Consider the following 17,767-nt stretch of genomic DNA (forward strand, 5'->3'; position numbering starts at 1 on the left):
ACGGGACCCCCCCCACACCCCTTCCAAAATCCTCGATTTATACCTCACTCCCCGATAGGCGGAGAGCATAAAAATACTTAAACATGCGCGCGCATTGTTCAGCAACACGACGATGGCCGATGTATCGCGCATAAACAGCTGAAAGAGTTGCCACCTCTCCGGGTTTGCCCCCTCGGTACAAGTCTGAGAGTTGGCATCTGTGTCCGGGTGGCAGCAGGAACTGATTTGCACGCAGCTCTTGTACCGGTATTGTTTAACCTTTAAATATATCAGCGGGTTTGGTTTGTACTAAAGGTGGCAACCCTAAAGTTCACGGATGCAAGTGCAGCAGCTGGAGGGGTGGGAGGGGGCCAGAGGCACAACCACACGGCCCAGGAGCAACTGCATGCATGGAGCACGTGCCAGGTTCATCCACAGTCCGGTTCTCACGACACACGCCGTTCTGCCTTGCTACGATTACCAATCGACCGACTCCACGCTGCACACGTCCCGACGGTAGCAATGAACACGTTCGCGTCCACGTCTTGCCCAAGCGATTTAGACACTCGATTCTTGCTACGTCGCTTGGGGCTTGTCTACTCATCATCGGGCACGTGCAGCGCATCAACGGCTTCAACTTGTATGTTCGAACGGAGCCGATAAAGCGTGTAAAAGCAGACCGAAGTGGGTCGTGAGGAGTGATGTCTGCGAAACCTTGGGTTTCACGATACAGGCTGGATGCATGCTACACATCACTTGCTCCGGTCATACCTGGCGAGGGCAATTTACAAACTCCGGCCCGGATAGCTGTGATTCGTGACACCGGTGGCACCGCCAACCGCCGTGAACACAATTCCATTACGTGGTCTTAGAAAACATTCGCGCAAACGCCAACATTCGCTCCTCGCGTACGACCGTAAACTTTAACGTACCCAAGTTAGACGCCTTCAACAATACTTACAGAGTAGTGTGAGCTCAGTAGCAGTGCGAGGTTAGTGTGTTGTGAAATGAGTGGTGTTAGGGGAGTGGTTTAAGAAAAGTTGTAAAGGATTACTGGAGTGAGATGAGCGTGGAGTAAGATTATAGTGCTGGTGGGCTGCGGTTTGGTGGAGAGTGCTGAAGAAAAGTGAGCAGCAAGAGTGGTGTGAAGCACAAGCTGTGAGATGAGAGATGCGAGTTTAGAATTGTGCGATAGGAGTGGCGTAAGATGAGTGGTGTGGTGTGAGAGGTGCGAGACGGTGTGACGCGAGTAGTGTGACGTGATGTTATGACGTTTTCCCATGCTCCCCCGTGGCATTACAGGGAGATCTGAACACGTGAGTGTATGGACCTGTGCCTGTCTGTGTGCACATCAGTCATTGAGCAAGGGCTGATCTAAGCGCAGTTGTTGACGATCGAGCGTGATGGTGCATCAACACTACCATGCGCCATGCAGGGAATTATTTCCCACTGAATATTTTCTGGGTCGCTAATATAACCGCAGTAGGCGTGCGACAGGTATCCACAGCAATAGCGAGAGGGACACTGGATGTGGCGTTCCAGGTCGGTGTGGACATCTTTTACGGGTTGCCGATCCAGACGGATTCAGCTGAAATTACCCGGTGACACGCTGGCACAACCGGCACCCACACAGCCGCCCTCAAGCCAGGTCAGGCAGCTCTGCGGGTGCCACTCGCTGCCGACCACAAGCAGTCACGACCTCGCGTCCGAGTGAAACAGATTTTAACTTATTTATTAAGTCTATGTTCGTTTACTCCTAATAATCACTAGCATCTCCCTCATCGGGGGCCACTTACCATGGACCAACCCCCCCTCACTTGAACATTCAGTGAATTTGTTTAGCTTAAACACTTAGGTGTACTGTTATCTTAACAGAGGTGGCGTCAAAAGCTACCTCTACAGTTTGTTCCAGTTAAGTTTTCCGAAGGGATCTTTACCTGCCGAAGCTAAGATTGCTTATCCCCTAAGGGCTGCGACTAATGGCCTATGCGGGAGACTGTTGCTATGTCTGCCCAGCGTGCCAAGCCCTCGTCAACCCCTCCGCCACTCCCACCACCAGCCGTCTCTCCTCTTCCTTCTGCTGCTCAATCTCGTCTTCTATGGCGAGACCGTAAGCAGAAAAGTGGTTCACCTGAACGCGCACACACACAGAAGCGCTCCCGTCAATCCACTGCTGGATGCGGACCTTCCTAGTTCGTGCAGGTCGTAGGGGGATCATGCGATGCAGACACACGTGAGCAATTACGTTGAGGTGTTTAATTCAGATATCAATTACAAACCACAATAGGAATGAAACTAATTATTTGTTAGTTTCATTTCTATTTTCAACAAAGCAAACGCAGAAAAACCGAACGAGGATACGTAGATTCGCTGTGCTTGGCAAGGGATCAAGAGAACAACATTGGAGTGGTCTCATGAAGCAGAGGAGAGAGATTAAAAGAAACAAGAATAGAGAGATTGACGGGGTAAGCCGATTAAGGAAGCAGCAGGTCAACAAAAGGGGACCCCCCCACCCCCCCATGCCTTCTAACAGACAGCCAGGGAACCCTGAGCGTCGGAGCCCCAAGATGTTCAATAACGTCCCTTAATTGGAATCTGCGCGCAATTTAGATGCTGCCCATCTGCGCGGGTGGCGACGGCAATCGTGCCGATACCTCGAAGACCCAGGAGCCGCTCTCGGGCCGGTACTCGAGGAAGCGCGCGCCCTGGCGCAGCGCCGCCTTCTCCAGCCGCGCGCCGTACTCCATGCGCTGCAGCCGCTCGGGGCTGCGGATCGGCGTGCGGCTCGTCTTGTCCGTGGGCCACACCCCGTCCAGCGTCACCTCCGCTCGCCTGTGCACCGCGCGGGCAGAACCGTGCACAGTAGGGGGGGACGGGGTGGACAGATGGACAGGAGGCAGGGCACAAGAGTGAGGCCCGGTCAATGCGATTGGCAGAAGCATTATAACAACACCAACGGCCATTCGCAACTAAGCGGTGGATGACGTCACCACGGCGCTTGTGCCAGGCTGTGTAAGCCTTAACGTGTACACATACACACACACACGTCTTACTGAAACAATTCGTGCACTGCAAGTTAGTCGTGAACGTGCCAAATATGTTCGCCTGCGCAGGTTGAAGGCGGGGAGCATGAAAGCGAGAGCGCAGAACCGCAGTAGAACATCGGATTTATTGAATTTGCTTCATAAAGGCCACAGTGTTGTCAACGAATGCGTCGAGTTGACCGTGTGAATGCGTTCAGCAAGACTGATCGTGTGGGTCGCCCGGTTGTGCCGTGCCGGCAACGCGAGTGCCGGCGATGCCCACCCACCTGTTGAGGCCCTGGCCCACGCGGGGTTTGCTGCCGTCGTCCGGGTAAACAATGACCTCCTTGCGGCGGATGTGCACGATGGCGTCCAGGTCGAGCCCGCTCACGTCCATACGGCCGGGGAAGAGGATCGAGCCGTAGCCTGGCACAAGCACCGCTCCACGTGAGTGCACGACCTGCTTCCGCAAGATCACCTCCCCACACTGAACTCCCCTCACGGATTCCTCCAACCATTGTGAGGATTAGGTCTACCGAACTGTTTCGTGTCATCCAAAGTGTTGAACCACCGTAACTCAAGTCAAAAACAACACGCTCACTCAACCACTCACACACCCAGCGACCTGCTCATATACTCACTCTCTCATCTACTCACCTTCTCACCCACTCCCTCTCTCATTCACTCACTGACCCACCGATGTACACATATTAATTTTAATGTTTGCAATTTTACCTTAATACAGCACCCCGAAGCAGCCTGCCTATTTTCACGGACGATGCAACGAAAGATTTAACATTTTCTTTAGTTCCTTACCAACGCGTCCGATGACGAAGTTAGTGACGGTGCAGACCCCATCCTCGTCCACCATCCTCCCCAGCTCCTCCAGTGAGGGGATGGTGAAGTACCCGGCCCGAGTCAGCACCATGCCTGCCCGGCACGACACACAAACACACGCTTTACGGCACAAGCCGGACTACACTGCGCCAGTTTTGCGGTCATCTTCATCATCATATCGATAAAAGTCAACTTGTAACACGCCGTCGCATGGCGTTTGCTCGCTCTCGCAGAGAAAGACCGACTCTGAGGCGCGAAGACGAATCATAGTCGAGCGGAAGGGCAGCAGCAGCCAGGCAGTGAGGTGGTGCCACATTCCCCCTCCCCCTAAGCTCTGAGATCCGCTATATATTAAGATGCTATCGGCCAATTCATGAGTGTTTACACATGGGAGAAAATCGGAGCGCCCAGAGAAAAACCACGCGATGCAAACGGCAGCCGAAGCAGTAGCAAGCCAGTGGACATCCAGTGTGGTAATGGAACGATGAAATCAGCTCATGTGCAGGACAAAGATGAACCGTTGCATTACAAGACCACTAGAGGTAGTGATGGCTTGGGGAAGCCTACATCTGACATTGAATAGACCATGACCGCTCACGATAATGAAAGTGGTCAAATTAGTCTTGACCGGGTCTTGGTCAAAATTAAATCACAAATCCAATCCAACGAGCAACTTCACACACGACTTTTGCAATCTCTCTCACCCATTCGAAAGAGGACTTGCAGCATTATCTCGTACCTGCGGGGTGAGGCTGCTTCTGGGTGTCCCGCTCTCTGCTCTCTTGCTCGCTGCCCCACGCGTCCTTCGAGCTAAACTCTCCCACCGATCCATCGGGGGAGCTCAGACCGTTGCTGTGGCAGACAGCGGGACCGTTGGTCGGACCGGGAGAGTGCGGGGGCGAGTGCTGGGGGCCCGTTCGTGCCTCACGGAAATTTGTCCCACCACCATCGCAACCACCACCCAGCTTGCCATCCACCTCATCGTGGTGGTCTCCCTCCTGGTGTCTCTCCTGCGAGGGGCTGCTCGTGAACACAAGAGCGGAAACGGCGTGGCATGTTGATCTCCAAAATTCAACCACGGAAATTCCAAAAACAAGACGAAAGCTATTCAGCAGTCGGTCTGTATACATTATTTAAGCAAGAGATTAAATAAACATATGGAGACACGTGACATAATGCACTGTTTAAAAGGGCGACCTGGATTAATAATTTTTATGCGATGTACTCTGCAACGTCAATCTGGGCGACCAACGCATGACATTGAATTTGGCAGTGGTGGAGCTGTTTACCGCTCTGCCGGCTCGGGGTAAACGGACTGTGGGGCCAGGTCATCGGCTTCTTGATGGCGCTGCGTTGGCGAGGTGGCCAGCGGGGAGGACGGAGTTGGTGGAGAGGGAGGAGGAGGCGTCTTGGCCGCCACAATCACCAGCTTCTTCACACTCTTCCTGCAAGCGAAACACACAGCATACTCATCAACGCAAATAACCAAGGGTGTGGTTGTGTCTTCCTGTGTGTTGTAGCAGGGAGCGGTGGTGTAACGGTTAGCACGCTCCGCTACTAACCTGGCAACCCGAGTTTGAATCCCATTCACGGCCAACACCACTGACGATAATTTTAACTGGTCTTGGGCCTCCCCTGGGTCAACTCAGCCTGAAAATGAGTACCTGGTGTGGTGTGTAAACATCATCACCAGGGAGACAAAGGCAGCCGGGTGTAGCGCTGGCCACCCACCGCCTCTATGTGCCGTACCGGCCTTCAACAGTACTTGCTCCTACAACCTGTTAAGGCTATACGGGGGATCTTTGTCTTTTGTGTCTGCGCTGGCTCACCGTGGGGTGAATGTCTGCTGAGCCGCCCTGGCCTCGTCCTCCTCCTGCCCATCATCCCCGTTCAGGCCCTGCAGGTGGAGGGGTGCCATCTGCGTGCGTGGGGGCCCGGGGGTCGCCCTCGGGGCCCCTCCTGGCACCAGTGCCTTGGGCCGCACGCGCGCAGTGGCGCGGGGGGACAGGCGGTAGTGGCTCGGAGTGACCAGTGACTTCTGCGTCGTGGAACTCGTGGGCTTCAGCAGCTGCCGAGACACGGGACGGCGAGAGGGAACAACGCGCGAGGGTCACACCAGCCGTACCACCTTGTGGAACGTCAGCAGTGCTTGTTCTTTGAATAGACCCATGCCTGCCAAAGGAATGTGGAATTTCTACCCCTGGCTCAGGGCTGTAAACAGGAGATAAGCACTGCCCATGTTGGTTTTTGACATGACCCAACTCTTTACATATATCCCAGGTAAGGTGCAAATCATAATATCAAATTAAACAAATCTTGGTTGCATATCTGAACCTCCAAAATATGGGAGGTTGCCCCAGTGTTATATTGAAATGCTTTGAGTGGAACACAGTAATGGGGGTTTCATGAAATTGCATGTGACTGGGCAGATGTGAAGCAATGGTACATTAATCATTGTTGAAAATATACGATACATGGATAAAATTGTGCATAGAAGAATAAATCACACCATATGCACAGTATATGCCTATGTTACGATCGCAATACAACTAAGGCCAATCGTGCAAACGGGATAAACTCAACGAGAACCAGTACAAACGAGACGGTTAAAACAACACAAAGAGCAAAATCTGAATCCCGATCGCAAACTGTAATAACGTATCGAATCCCGTGGGGGTAAGGTGGTGGTGGCACCGAGCAAATATCATCACGGGTGCCACACACAGGCACCAACCCTCAGCCAACACCAATAGCCCCTGCCCTGGGGCGTCGCGAGTGCCGACTCTGACCTGCTGCTTCTTGGCGAGGTCAGAAGTGGGGTTGCTGAAGAGTGGAGAGTCTCCGAAGGGCGAGAGCGCCAACGCCTGCACCTGCTGTTGCACCTGCAGCTGCTGTGCATTAATGTCTGCACGCATTGACACAAACAAAGGTGAAGATCCCTCGTATAGCCTTCAAGATACTGTTGGGCAAGTGCTGTTTGCGAGAACCTATTACGGCCAGCACAGTACACGAAGGGAAGGGTTGGCCAGCACCACGCCCGGCCACCTTTGTCTCCCCAAAACTGATGTTAACACATGACACAGGTATTCGTTTCAGGCTAAGACAACCTAAGGGAGGCCCAGGATAGGTTCAATAATTCGCCACTGTTATTGATCGCGAGTGGGAATTGAACTTGGATCGCCGGGCGATGCAACGCAGTGAGTTAATCAGTCCACACACAAATATCTGATCATTACTCCAGCCCCACTCAACCGGAATGCCTGTTCAATAGCCCGTTGTCATAACAGCAGTTCTGGAAGGTGAGTTTAACACGACATTACCGTTGCATAGCTGCTGTGAGTGTGTGCCCTGTTAAATTCAATCAGGACTGCTGGAACGTTAACACAGAATATCAGAGCGGTCAGCTCCCGCGAGTGCTGAGGACTTGTTTAGATTAATTGCGTCTTTGGCCATATCAAATAAATTAATCTCACGTAACACAATCCCATCTGCAATATGTGCTGCCAGCCCAGTTGTTTCCCTCTCATTGCTCCAGAGGACCTGACCCAAAATGTCACTGCCAGTCTCCTCACCGGCACTCAAAAACGAAGCCACATCGGCCCGATACTCCGATCTCAAATCCCTTCACCGGCTCCCAATCGGAGTCCGGACCAATGTCATGATCACAAGGTCCTCTTAAGACTTGCCAGTATCTGCCTCTCCACTCTTACTATATCCCCTCCACGCACTCTCCTGCCTCTCGTCCCTTACTCTATTCCCTTGAACGCACTCTGCTACCTTTCCCCTCTCACCTCACGATATTCCCTTCTTCCATGCACTCTCCGCTCCGGCAACTCAGAATGGAACTCCCTTCCCCCATGCCATCTTTGCTGTCGATTCCCTGCACCTGTTCGAGTGCCGGCTCGATAATTTCAATTTTTTACACTATGGCTGACTGCCCCTCGATATATAAAATAAATATGTCCACTGTTTGTGCATAGCGCGGTGGAGGTGCGGTCGCAATTACAGTGCTATGTAACTCCACATCGTGTTGCGTTGCTCACCAAGGGGAACAGAACTGTTCCCAAGCACAAGAGTGGGGTTGGAGGTACTGAAAGGGTTGCTGCTGAAGAGGCCCGCCAGTTTGGGCTGAGGAACGCCAAACAGCATGTTCTGTCCCGAGTTCATACCTGCCGCCAGACATGCGTACACACACACACACGCGTGGCACGTTAGGATGAGAGCTGGCAAGATTGGTCAATCAAGTTGACCAAAATTGTAACCAACTACCACTCTTGCGGTGGACGAATCGGGCCCCCTTTAAAAGTGGCGACCGGCCAGACATCCTGCCTCCTGAAAGCAGGAAACCCCCTCCAAGCCAAGACCAAGCGGGGCACGACCAAGGATGCTGGCGATGTCACCAAGCGCCGCCCGCCCATCACCTCCCGTCCGGCGGTACACGTGAGAAGAAAGGATTTGAGACCATTTTTGTTCAACAAATTTTGTGTTATCTGATTAATCGAGTAACCGAACTGATACTCAATTACTTCAATAATCAGATATCGATAGATTCTCATGCCTGCGCAATGCAAAATCACTAACACGAACGTGCGGTACGCCGACGCGACTCACCGAACATGCCGGCAAGGGTGCCAGGCTGCACCCCTGCGTTCGGTTTGTTCTGCAAAATTCCAGATCCGCCGTTGTTGCTGGGAAACCCTGCAAAATCAAAGCAGTCCCGTAGCGAGCGCGTTAGTACCCGCCTATCGTGCTATGCTCTTACGCCGCAGCGTGGTGTGGAGACACACTCGAGCCCGGTTACGTGCTACTCACCGAAAAGCTGGCCGGACGCAGTGTTGCCGAGGGTCAGGCCGCCGGGCTTGGCGCAAAACGATCCCGTGCCGAGCGGTCCGAAAGTCGGCACGTTTGCCGCGGGCATGGAGAAGCCCGCCGTAGGTTTGTTGTGAAACAAACCCTGCATCACACGCAAGTAGGGGATGCAAAATAACCATTAGCGTCATTGTGGAGGATATACGTAACAAAATAGTATGCAATGTTCCATTCACATTACTGTCCCTACACATACAATGTCAGGAGAAATGTTTTACATCAACATGGGCCACACGGCCAACTGAAAGTCCAGTTTTAGCAACATGGTTTTGACATGCGGTGTCTCATCGGCAGTCAGGCTTGCTTGAACCAATGCTAGTGGGGGAGCTAACCGAACAGCTACACCTTTTGTCCTCATCCCACAGCTGGCAGGTGGGGGAGGTGGGCATGAAGATCTGGCAGTCTTGCTGATGCTCACCGAAGAAGAGTTGTTAAACAGAGTATTGTTGCTCGGGAAGAGCCCTCCGTTGGATCCGAAGGCTGTGGCAGTATTGCTGCCAGCACCGAAAATGCAGCCTTGCTGCACCGGCACGCTGTTTCCAAATACACCCTGCGCAAAGAATACACACAAAGGCAACATTCTGTCACTCAACAGAAACATTCAGCAAAAGCATTGGGGCAGGGTTGTGCAAGTACAGATTAAAAAACAAAACCTTATCACTCATTATAAACACAAATATGCAGCCCACTCTACACTGTTCCAAGTGGCTGAGTCTGGAAGCACTGACTGAAAATGATGACTAATTCACCCCCATTACAGAACGAGGTTTTTATGGACAAGGATGGAATTTTGTTTGACGATTAAATATATACACATTAACTGCACATGACAATCACTGAATCACGAGCGTGGCATGGCCGGCACGGTTGCGAGTGCCAGTGCGGTGAGTACCGTAGTGTTGGTGGCGCCCGGCCCGAATCCCGAGGCCTGGAAGGAGAAGCCTTGTGCCGTCCCGCCCTGCGTGATGCCGCCACCGTTCATGGGCGCCACGAGGCCAAACGGCTTGGGGCCAAACACGCTGGGTGCCTGCTGCTGCTGATGCTGAGGTTGCCCAAACATGCCTGTGCCACCAGTCGTGAAACCTGCGTCAACCATGCACACACACACACACCGTTAATGACACCACCCGCCTCGTCAGACCTTTGTCAATCTAATAAACTTGCAACTTAATAGAATTCACACGAATTCTTGCATTGAAGAGTTAAGCGGCATTACTGCTTCAGGCATGAGGTGACTGGTAGATGTTTAAAGCTTAATTCAGATTAAAAAAATATATGGCATAGGTAAAGCTGCAGCCCATAACTGCTTACTCACAAAACTGCTGGCGGAAGAGTCTCCACTAGAGGGAGGTCTAAAGAGGCCCTCTATATGATATTTTGGCATATTCCTCTATGCTGGCCAAAAGTTTTGGAGGAAGAGTTCAGAGCACCCACACTTTACCCCACCAAACGTGACCTGGCAATCGAATAAGAGTGTACCCATTCAGAATGCTGAGGACAGTCGGATGGGAGATTTCATAAACTTGCACCATCGCTTCAACTGCCACATAAGGAAATGAAATTGAACCGATGACCTCTGCATTCCAATGTGCTAACGATCACACTATGGAAGCATCTCAATTTAAATAAACAGGGTGCAATTCCCAGTTCCATGCAATCTTCTTCGATCTTAACGAGCCATTTTATCACTCGGAACATCCTCTTCTCCTTCACCACATTGTGGCCCGACAGCAGGAGGTTGGGAAACATTTATACCCAAACGCCGTGTGTGCGGAGTCATGTTCTCTTACCGGTGCCAAACCCAGCTTTTTGTCCAAAGGTTAGGCCTGTGCTGCCAGCGATGTTGTTGTTGTTGGTGCCCGTGTTGCCAGTGCCAAAGAGCCCTGAGGCCGTGGTGGCGTTGTTGGCGGGCGACATGAAGAGACAGCCGGCTTGTGGGCCCTTGCGGTTGGCAGCGTAGTCCTCCAACCGCAACTCCTGCAAAGGTGCAAGGTTGACACGGTCCAATTAGGTCCGGGGAATCGCAGACGATTCGTCAATAAAAAGTTGACTATTATGCTTGAGATACGCGTGTCGAATTGTGGGGGTAAAGTATTTGTTATTTCAGGTTCATGATAAATTATGTGTATTATTAGTAACAGAAATTAGGTTTGCATTTATGAAAAATTACGAGTTAATAGATTGTCATAATTCGTGGTCACAATTCTAATAGGATTCCATTGGATTATTCTTATGTTGTCCCAAGAATCCAATTCAATTAAACGAAAACCCAGAAATAATTGAAATAATGAATGTCGATTCCTGGGTCTCCATTCAAATCAATGGTATTTTGGTATGAATTCCAAGGCCCGTTAGTAAATGGAGTGCTTTGGCAAATCCCAATAGAAACTCTGGAAATGCCATGATACCAATGCTTAAATGCTCTCATCACCAATCATAATGGATTACAACTAGGGCTGATAATTTTGTTTTTGTTATCATCGATATTCGCATACAAACATTTAACAAGATTCATTCAGATTGAAATGTCTTTACGCTGGCTGATGACTGGTACAAGCGGGGTCTATATTTGCCTCTATGTAGGAATCTCGTGGAGGATGCTACTGGCTGTGCGATATTTAATTACGTATATATTGATTTAGACATTTGGACTACGGTGTCATATTCATTATAGAAAGGTATACAGCACCGGGAATAGATTTTAATGTTTGTATAAGTGTCATTAGATTTTTATTTCGTGCCAACTGATCCCCTAGACACCCTTGCAAATTAGACGATTCATAGCAAGAGATTATCCAGGTGAAAAATTTGGTATTAACCAGCACTGCCCATCTATTTGCGTGGGATACACGGCCGGGGTGGAGGGTGGGTGGAGGTGTCACGTCAGCGGGACGTACAAACCTAGCCCAACGCTGTTGGATGCCGGTGAGGTCATCACTGAGCACCTGCCTGACACGTACCACACGTACCAGCCAGAAAAAGTATTTTTTTTATATCAAGTATGACAAAAAACATCATGCATCACCTCAAGCGACTTGGCCTCGTACTCCTTCATGGCAGTGATGCACTGGTGCTGGGTGGAGATCTGCGTGTTGAGCCCGTTCTTGATCATGCTGTCAGTGCCACTAACGGGCTACGCACGCACACACGCGCGGACACACACCGTTAGCACGAGCTGCACAGGGCCACCTCCACTCAACCTTTATAGAACATGCCTTCAGGATTTATCCAGTTTCAAATTATAACTGTTATTACGCTTGTTAACCCAGGGAAGCCTAAGTCTCAAGACTATTTTTAAAGAGTGTCCTGGCAAGTTTTCACAGTTGGGGGTGACGTTGCTAGGTATAATCCCAAATTGAGTGATTTGCAGGTAATGTTTTTGTATTGGGATGTTTAGCCAATACAAGTTACATTTAGTTTTTTTTTACTTTGCTTTCTTCCTTAAAATAACTTCCTGTGAACGACACGCAAATATAAAGAATGTTACAATTAAAAAGCTGTCTTGCCTTCACCCCCTTCATATTTATTCCTGTTGTGCCATCGGCATCATGACACAAAGTATCCGTTTAGATCTCTCTCACAGCAATTAAACTTTTCATGTCAGAGAACGACCCATGGAAGCGGATATCAAAGCTACCTCGGACATGCCTTCAAGTAATGTCTGATGCACATCACAGGAGGTAGCATGTTCCAACTCATCCTGTTTGTTGCAAGACATTCAAATCGATATTTTTACGTCTCAAGAGATAAATATTTTCGAGGGATGTGCGGAACCAAATTTAATGGGGTTTTTTGGGCAGCCGCTAGTGATCTGGCCAACACCATTAACTCGGCACATGTGAGAACCTGGTTTAATCACAGGAAATCTGGTTTCAAACCAAATTTAGCAGTGCCAGCACGGTGCTCTGACCTCTTGAGCCACCTGGCAACCATTTCCAAAGGGTTGAATTCTTATATCCAGGTCTTAATTATTAGCCGCATCCGTCTAGCTTGGCGACCTGGAAAATATTTATGTACCTAGAAACCACACACCTCTATATGCCTGCGACTACTAGTCACGAACTTACTCAAGTCTTCCAGCGACTCGGAAAATACTACACACACACAAACACCGTAACAAAGTACACCCTCACACCCACTGCTGTTGTCAACGACTTACGGTGAACTTGATGGTGGTGCCAGTTGGCGTCGCCGCACCGAACGGTGCCCCGAACACGCTGCCCGCATTCGCCGTTGCCACGCCACCCCCAAACAGGTTCCCGCTGGTGCCCGTGCCACCAAAAAGGCTCCCTGTGTTTCCGCCAAACCCTGAGTCCCCGACCACACGTCCGAGGTAGCGTTTTGTTATGAGGGTGCAATGCAAATAGTGTTCGCTAGTTAATAACATCACTACCGGTGTCACCACCATGAACAATCGACAACATCCCTGAGCCAGTTAAACATACAATTGTCATGTTTTCGAAGTTATTGTGATTGCAATGAATGTGCACGACGCACCGAGTCACATGTTTGTGCAACCAAAGGTTTTCCTGCATATACATAACACAAAAATGTGAACGTATTTACTATATGTACAGCACAATACCTCACCTAATATTAAACAATAAATCACTCGTTATTAAACATTTCTGAGATCTTCTTTCTTCTTTGAGACTAAATACTGAATATTTTTCATTTAAAAAAATTGCGATTAATCAACACATTTTAAACAGGGTATAAGTTAATAAGGAAGCAGAAAGTTTCTATCTTGTAGCTATAAATATTGGCCATCAGGGAATTGAAAAGCTTTTTTTCCAGCCATGCTAACAGCAGTGTTGCTGCTCAGCATGGTAAAGTACAGTCAAACAACCCATATTACTGAGATGGTGTGGGGAGGCCTACATCCAGCAGTGGATCAGTACAAGGCTGCACAATTTACTTTTATTTTACATCTGTGACAATGACGTATGCTGCTGCACACACACCTGTGAATGTGTTTGGCTTGTTCTGCCCAAACACACCACCTGTGTTCTGCTGGGCGTTTGAGAAGAGTCCCCCTCCTCCACTGGGGACGTTGCCAAACAGCCCCCCATTCGGAGCTGCGCCAAAGCCGAACCCTCCTGTTGTGCCACCCGTCGAATTGGCGGGCTGTCCGAAAGCACCACCTGTTCCAAACATCCCACCTGGGCACGAAAACAGACGCAAAGATGTATACACATGCAATGGTGCAATGCAGAATAAAATACTGCTTGAGACAAATTAAAAACTAAAGCTAGGGTGAGGAACCTTTTTCTGAGGACCGAATACGACGTTTAAATTCCTTTGGCGTGCAGTCACACATTAATATACATCGAGACACTCCTCTAACCTCAAAGGGCACTTGAGTGACAGAGCACGCTAAAATTATAGTCTTGCCCAGTCAAAAGTATTCCCTTCATTTAGCTGGTTAGTGTGGCAGTGATGCTTGCAGTGATGGATACATTTCAAATTAAATTGTATTTTGTTTGACCAGATGAGATCCCGAGTGACCTGGGCCACCAAAATAAAATAAAATATAGCAATAAAATTAAATAGCAATAAATGTATATTGTTTGTGGGTCATTCTTAAGTGGTAGGCCTCCTATGGCCATGGGTTGGATGAAATAAAGTAGTGGGTTATATCTGGCACACAATCCACAGCTTCCCCATGCCTGAACTAACGACTTAAATGCTGCTGCTTCTGCACCAACACCCAGAGTAATATGAGGCTTCCCTTCCACGAGCCTACAGATATGGGAGAATACCTTAGCATCCCATCTTGAAGTACGTTTATTATACCTCCATGGCCGTACCTGGCTTAGACTGGTCGTTGTTGCCAAACAGACCCCCAGATGAGGACGACCCAAAGCCTGTCCTGCCGAACAAGCCACCACCGAACCCAGTGTCTGCCGTATATCACATATGCAGTGGTGATATAATATTAGGAAGCACACACAGACACTGCCTGGACATCACTACTAGCTAGTGCTGCGCTACGCAGCTATGCAAGCCCTCCACCCCCCCTCCTTTTTTTGTCGTATGTGTCTGTGGGATCCCACACACGCATTTACAGCTCACCATCCCCGGGGTTGTGCTCCAGTCACCACTGCTGAATTGTTGGCAGCACGTGAAATTATAATTAAGATATGAATTAAAAGCCCGAGTTTACTTCGGCTGAATGGCTACTGAATGAAATGCATAATAAATTAACCTTCGTAATGTAATCGTGAAGTTTCAAATAATGAACACTGTCCAATTGCTTTTTGATCAGCATAAACTGGTTATGGCATGACATTTTAGAGGCTACTTCTAAATCTCAAACGCAATATCCATTCGTCCAGATTTTTATATTTACCAGCCCACTGCATTCACATAATGTGTCGATCGCCAGATGTACATTATGTGTTCAGACTGAACAGTTTAACTAAATGTCTGGACTGGGACAAAATGAGGGATGGAGTTTGGCTGTGAAAAGTGGCACAATAATAATGGATGCCACATAACTACTCTACCGGGGACAAGGGACAGAGAAGACTCAGGGACCAAGGAAGGCAAGGGACACAAGAGATGTAGTCATGGAAAAGAAAGAAACATTGGTGACTCAGGGAATGGTCGCTATGTCACTTACTTGTGCCGAAGGGCCCCGAGGGAGCGGCTAAGACGCCACTGCCTGCGCTGGTGCCGAATCCACTTCCAAAGGGTTTTTGTGCAAACATGGTCGCTCAGCGAAGGGGTCGTTTGCCTGCGAGCACTGAAAGATTCACATGCATAAAACACACATACTGTTAGGATAAACGATCCACCTTCAGTATATCACTCGCTTTGTTTATGCAGACTAGTCACGTATCTACGCCACCTGCAACCAGGAAAATGTTCAGCGAGAATCAGGTCTACTGAAAGGTTCCCCAAGATATATTATAATTCCCTTTCAATAAAGCAAACAACAATGGGACAAATGTACAAAATACTACAGTTCTTGATCCTCTGCTTGTTCAGGGGGTCCTGTTTTGGGGTTTTGTTTTAAGATTATTTTAGCCAGTTAATGAGTGTTTATATATTTGAAAGGAAAACGGAACACCCAGAGAAAACCAATGCACGCAAGGGGGCAAGACCACCTCCGTACCGATGAAAACAGATGGGTATTAATCAATTTGCTATATTGACTTCTCCTGGTGAGCCAGGGTATGGCAACTCAACGCCCATGGGAAGGGAATTTCACGTGTGCGCCATCCACCAAACTTCGCCTCTACAGTGCTGCATTACACAGCCGAGCCCTGAGTCACGTCTCCCCTGATCTAGTCCCCCCAAGCCAGTTGGTATGCGTTTCCCTGATCCAGTCTCCAAGGATTTCCATAATGTAGTTCTCCCTGATCCAGTACCCCATGATTCAGTCCCCCCTGATCCAATGCCCCTTGTCCAGTCCCCACGAGTACAATCTCCCTGACCAAGTCACTCCTAATCTAGCTCCCACTGATCCAGTTCCCCAATAATCCAGTCCCTCTGATACACTCCCTGTTCTAGTTGACTAGTTCCCACTGATGATCCAATCTCCCTGATCTAGTCACCAACTGATTCAATCTGCCTGATCCAGTCTCCCTGATCTAGTCACCGACTGATCCAATCTCCCCGATCCAGTTCCCACTGATCCAGTCAGTCTTGAATCCCCCCCCCCCTCTCCCGATCCAATGCCCCCGAACCAGTCCATACTGGTTCTATCCTGTCGCGACCGGTCTAGACCCCGCCTGCGGAAGATTGCGCAACGCCGCAGATTAATGACGCCACCCTCAACCTCGACCTCCAATGGCCATTGCCATGGGCAACAGGGACCCGGAGTCAGCTCGGGTCAAGGTCAACGGGTCAGGTCAAGTGAGGTCAGGTCACCCGGGTCCCGCATTGCAGCACGCGTTACATTAAATACAGCGGATAGGCAACACGCGCTCACGTGACGCAGCATTGCGAGCCACCATTGGCCGGCGGTAACGGGCTAGACCAATCGATCGCGATCTGTGCTTATCAATGCTAAGAATTGTAAAATTATATTGGCCGCGCATTCGCTATTAATACGAATAAAACAAACACTCGACATTCGTCATTAACACTGCCCTCGTTATACAAACACACAATAGGCGGCGTGACGCTTTAACGGCCCTTCACAGCGACACATCCTCTCGTCATAATCTCTCGTCGTGATAAGGGCCACTTGCCCGAGACGTCGCATATTACACACCATCTCCTCTTCAGGAACGAATATGAACGAGAACGAACGTGTAAAGTTCGTATTATGTACGCCTGACAACCTCAACCAACCTGCGCAGTAACCCGGACCGCCCCACGCCATGTAAACACGAAACTTGGCTTGGCGGCTCGACGCTCACCTTCTCGCGTGCTTGCGACGACTCGGGGGGGGGGGGGGCAGCTTCACCTCCTCAAGATGCCTTGTTCGTCGCGTAACGGTGAGCAGGAGCGAGCGATGAGAGACCAGACCGCTCGTGGCTTCTTCTCGTCGTCGTCGTTGTTGTTGTTGTCACTGGGCGCCTCCAGACCCACAGCGCCACAGACGCGCCACGTGACCTCACCAAGCCCCGCCCCTTACCCCCCAAAACCCCACCCCTTTCATTAGAACCCCACCCCTTTCATTAGAACCCCACCCCTTACCCCCCAAACCCCCACCCCTTTCCCCCAAAACCCCGCCCCTTTTCCTACAAACCCCGCCCCCTGTGCCCCCCCCCACACTACCCCCTCTCGGCGGCCTCCTGGCCGAGCCCGCCAGGGGGTCGTGACGTCACCGCGCTTTATCACACGTGACGCGGCACGTGACGCAGCACGGTCGTTGACATTTGTCATTTAGAAGGCGTTGTCGCGCACGGCGCTTCCCGCAGTCAAGGCTCATTATAATAATTATTATATTATCATTATAATAATTATTATATTGATAATGATTATTTTCCAATGAGACGGAGGGAGTTTGCGATTTGTGGTCGCTTTTACGTCGATCGATGAAGGAGGGAATGGCGTCTGAATCGCACGCAGCCAGGGAGACCACAACAAGAGGCGTCACGGCG

The 17,767-nt window shown here is 50.0% G+C and overlaps 1 protein-coding gene across 3 annotated transcripts; it reads right to left on the reverse strand.

Annotated features, from left to right (window-relative positions):
• Positions 1 to 17,269, reverse strand: LOC133343088 (nuclear pore complex protein Nup98-Nup96-like). 3 transcript variants are annotated; one of them, XM_061552587.1, is made up of 19 exons: positions 17,081 to 17,269; positions 15,334 to 15,456; positions 13,673 to 13,870; positions 12,868 to 13,016; positions 11,734 to 11,841; positions 10,499 to 10,685; positions 9,601 to 9,791; positions 9,127 to 9,258; positions 8,652 to 8,793; positions 8,451 to 8,537; positions 7,883 to 8,008; positions 6,629 to 6,744; positions 5,669 to 5,907; positions 5,129 to 5,284; positions 4,579 to 4,859; positions 3,819 to 3,932; positions 3,290 to 3,428; positions 2,634 to 2,811; positions 1 to 2,110 (listed from the first exon to the last, which is right to left on the reverse strand). In XM_061552587.1, the coding sequence occupies exons 2-19, from the start codon at positions 15,419 to 15,421 to the stop codon at positions 1,982 to 1,984; spliced, it is 2,760 nt and encodes a 919-aa protein (XP_061408571.1). In that variant the 5' UTR covers positions 15,422 to 15,456; positions 17,081 to 17,269; the 3' UTR covers positions 1 to 1,981. The 3 variants fall into 3 exon arrangements, with proteins under 3 accessions (XP_061408571.1, XP_061408573.1, XP_061408574.1); XM_061552589.1 differs by having other exon boundaries at positions 17,128 to 17,266; XM_061552590.1 differs by lacking the exon at positions 8,451 to 8,537.
• Positions 17,270 to 17,767: the final 498 nt, after the last annotated feature.

Source organism: Lethenteron reissneri, chromosome 16 (genome assembly GCF_015708825.2).
Source record: "Lethenteron reissneri isolate LAM-NWPU_2019-01 chromosome 16, ASM1570882v1, whole genome shotgun sequence".
NCBI lineage: Eukaryota > Metazoa > Chordata > Hyperoartia > Petromyzontiformes > Petromyzontidae > Lethenteron > Lethenteron reissneri.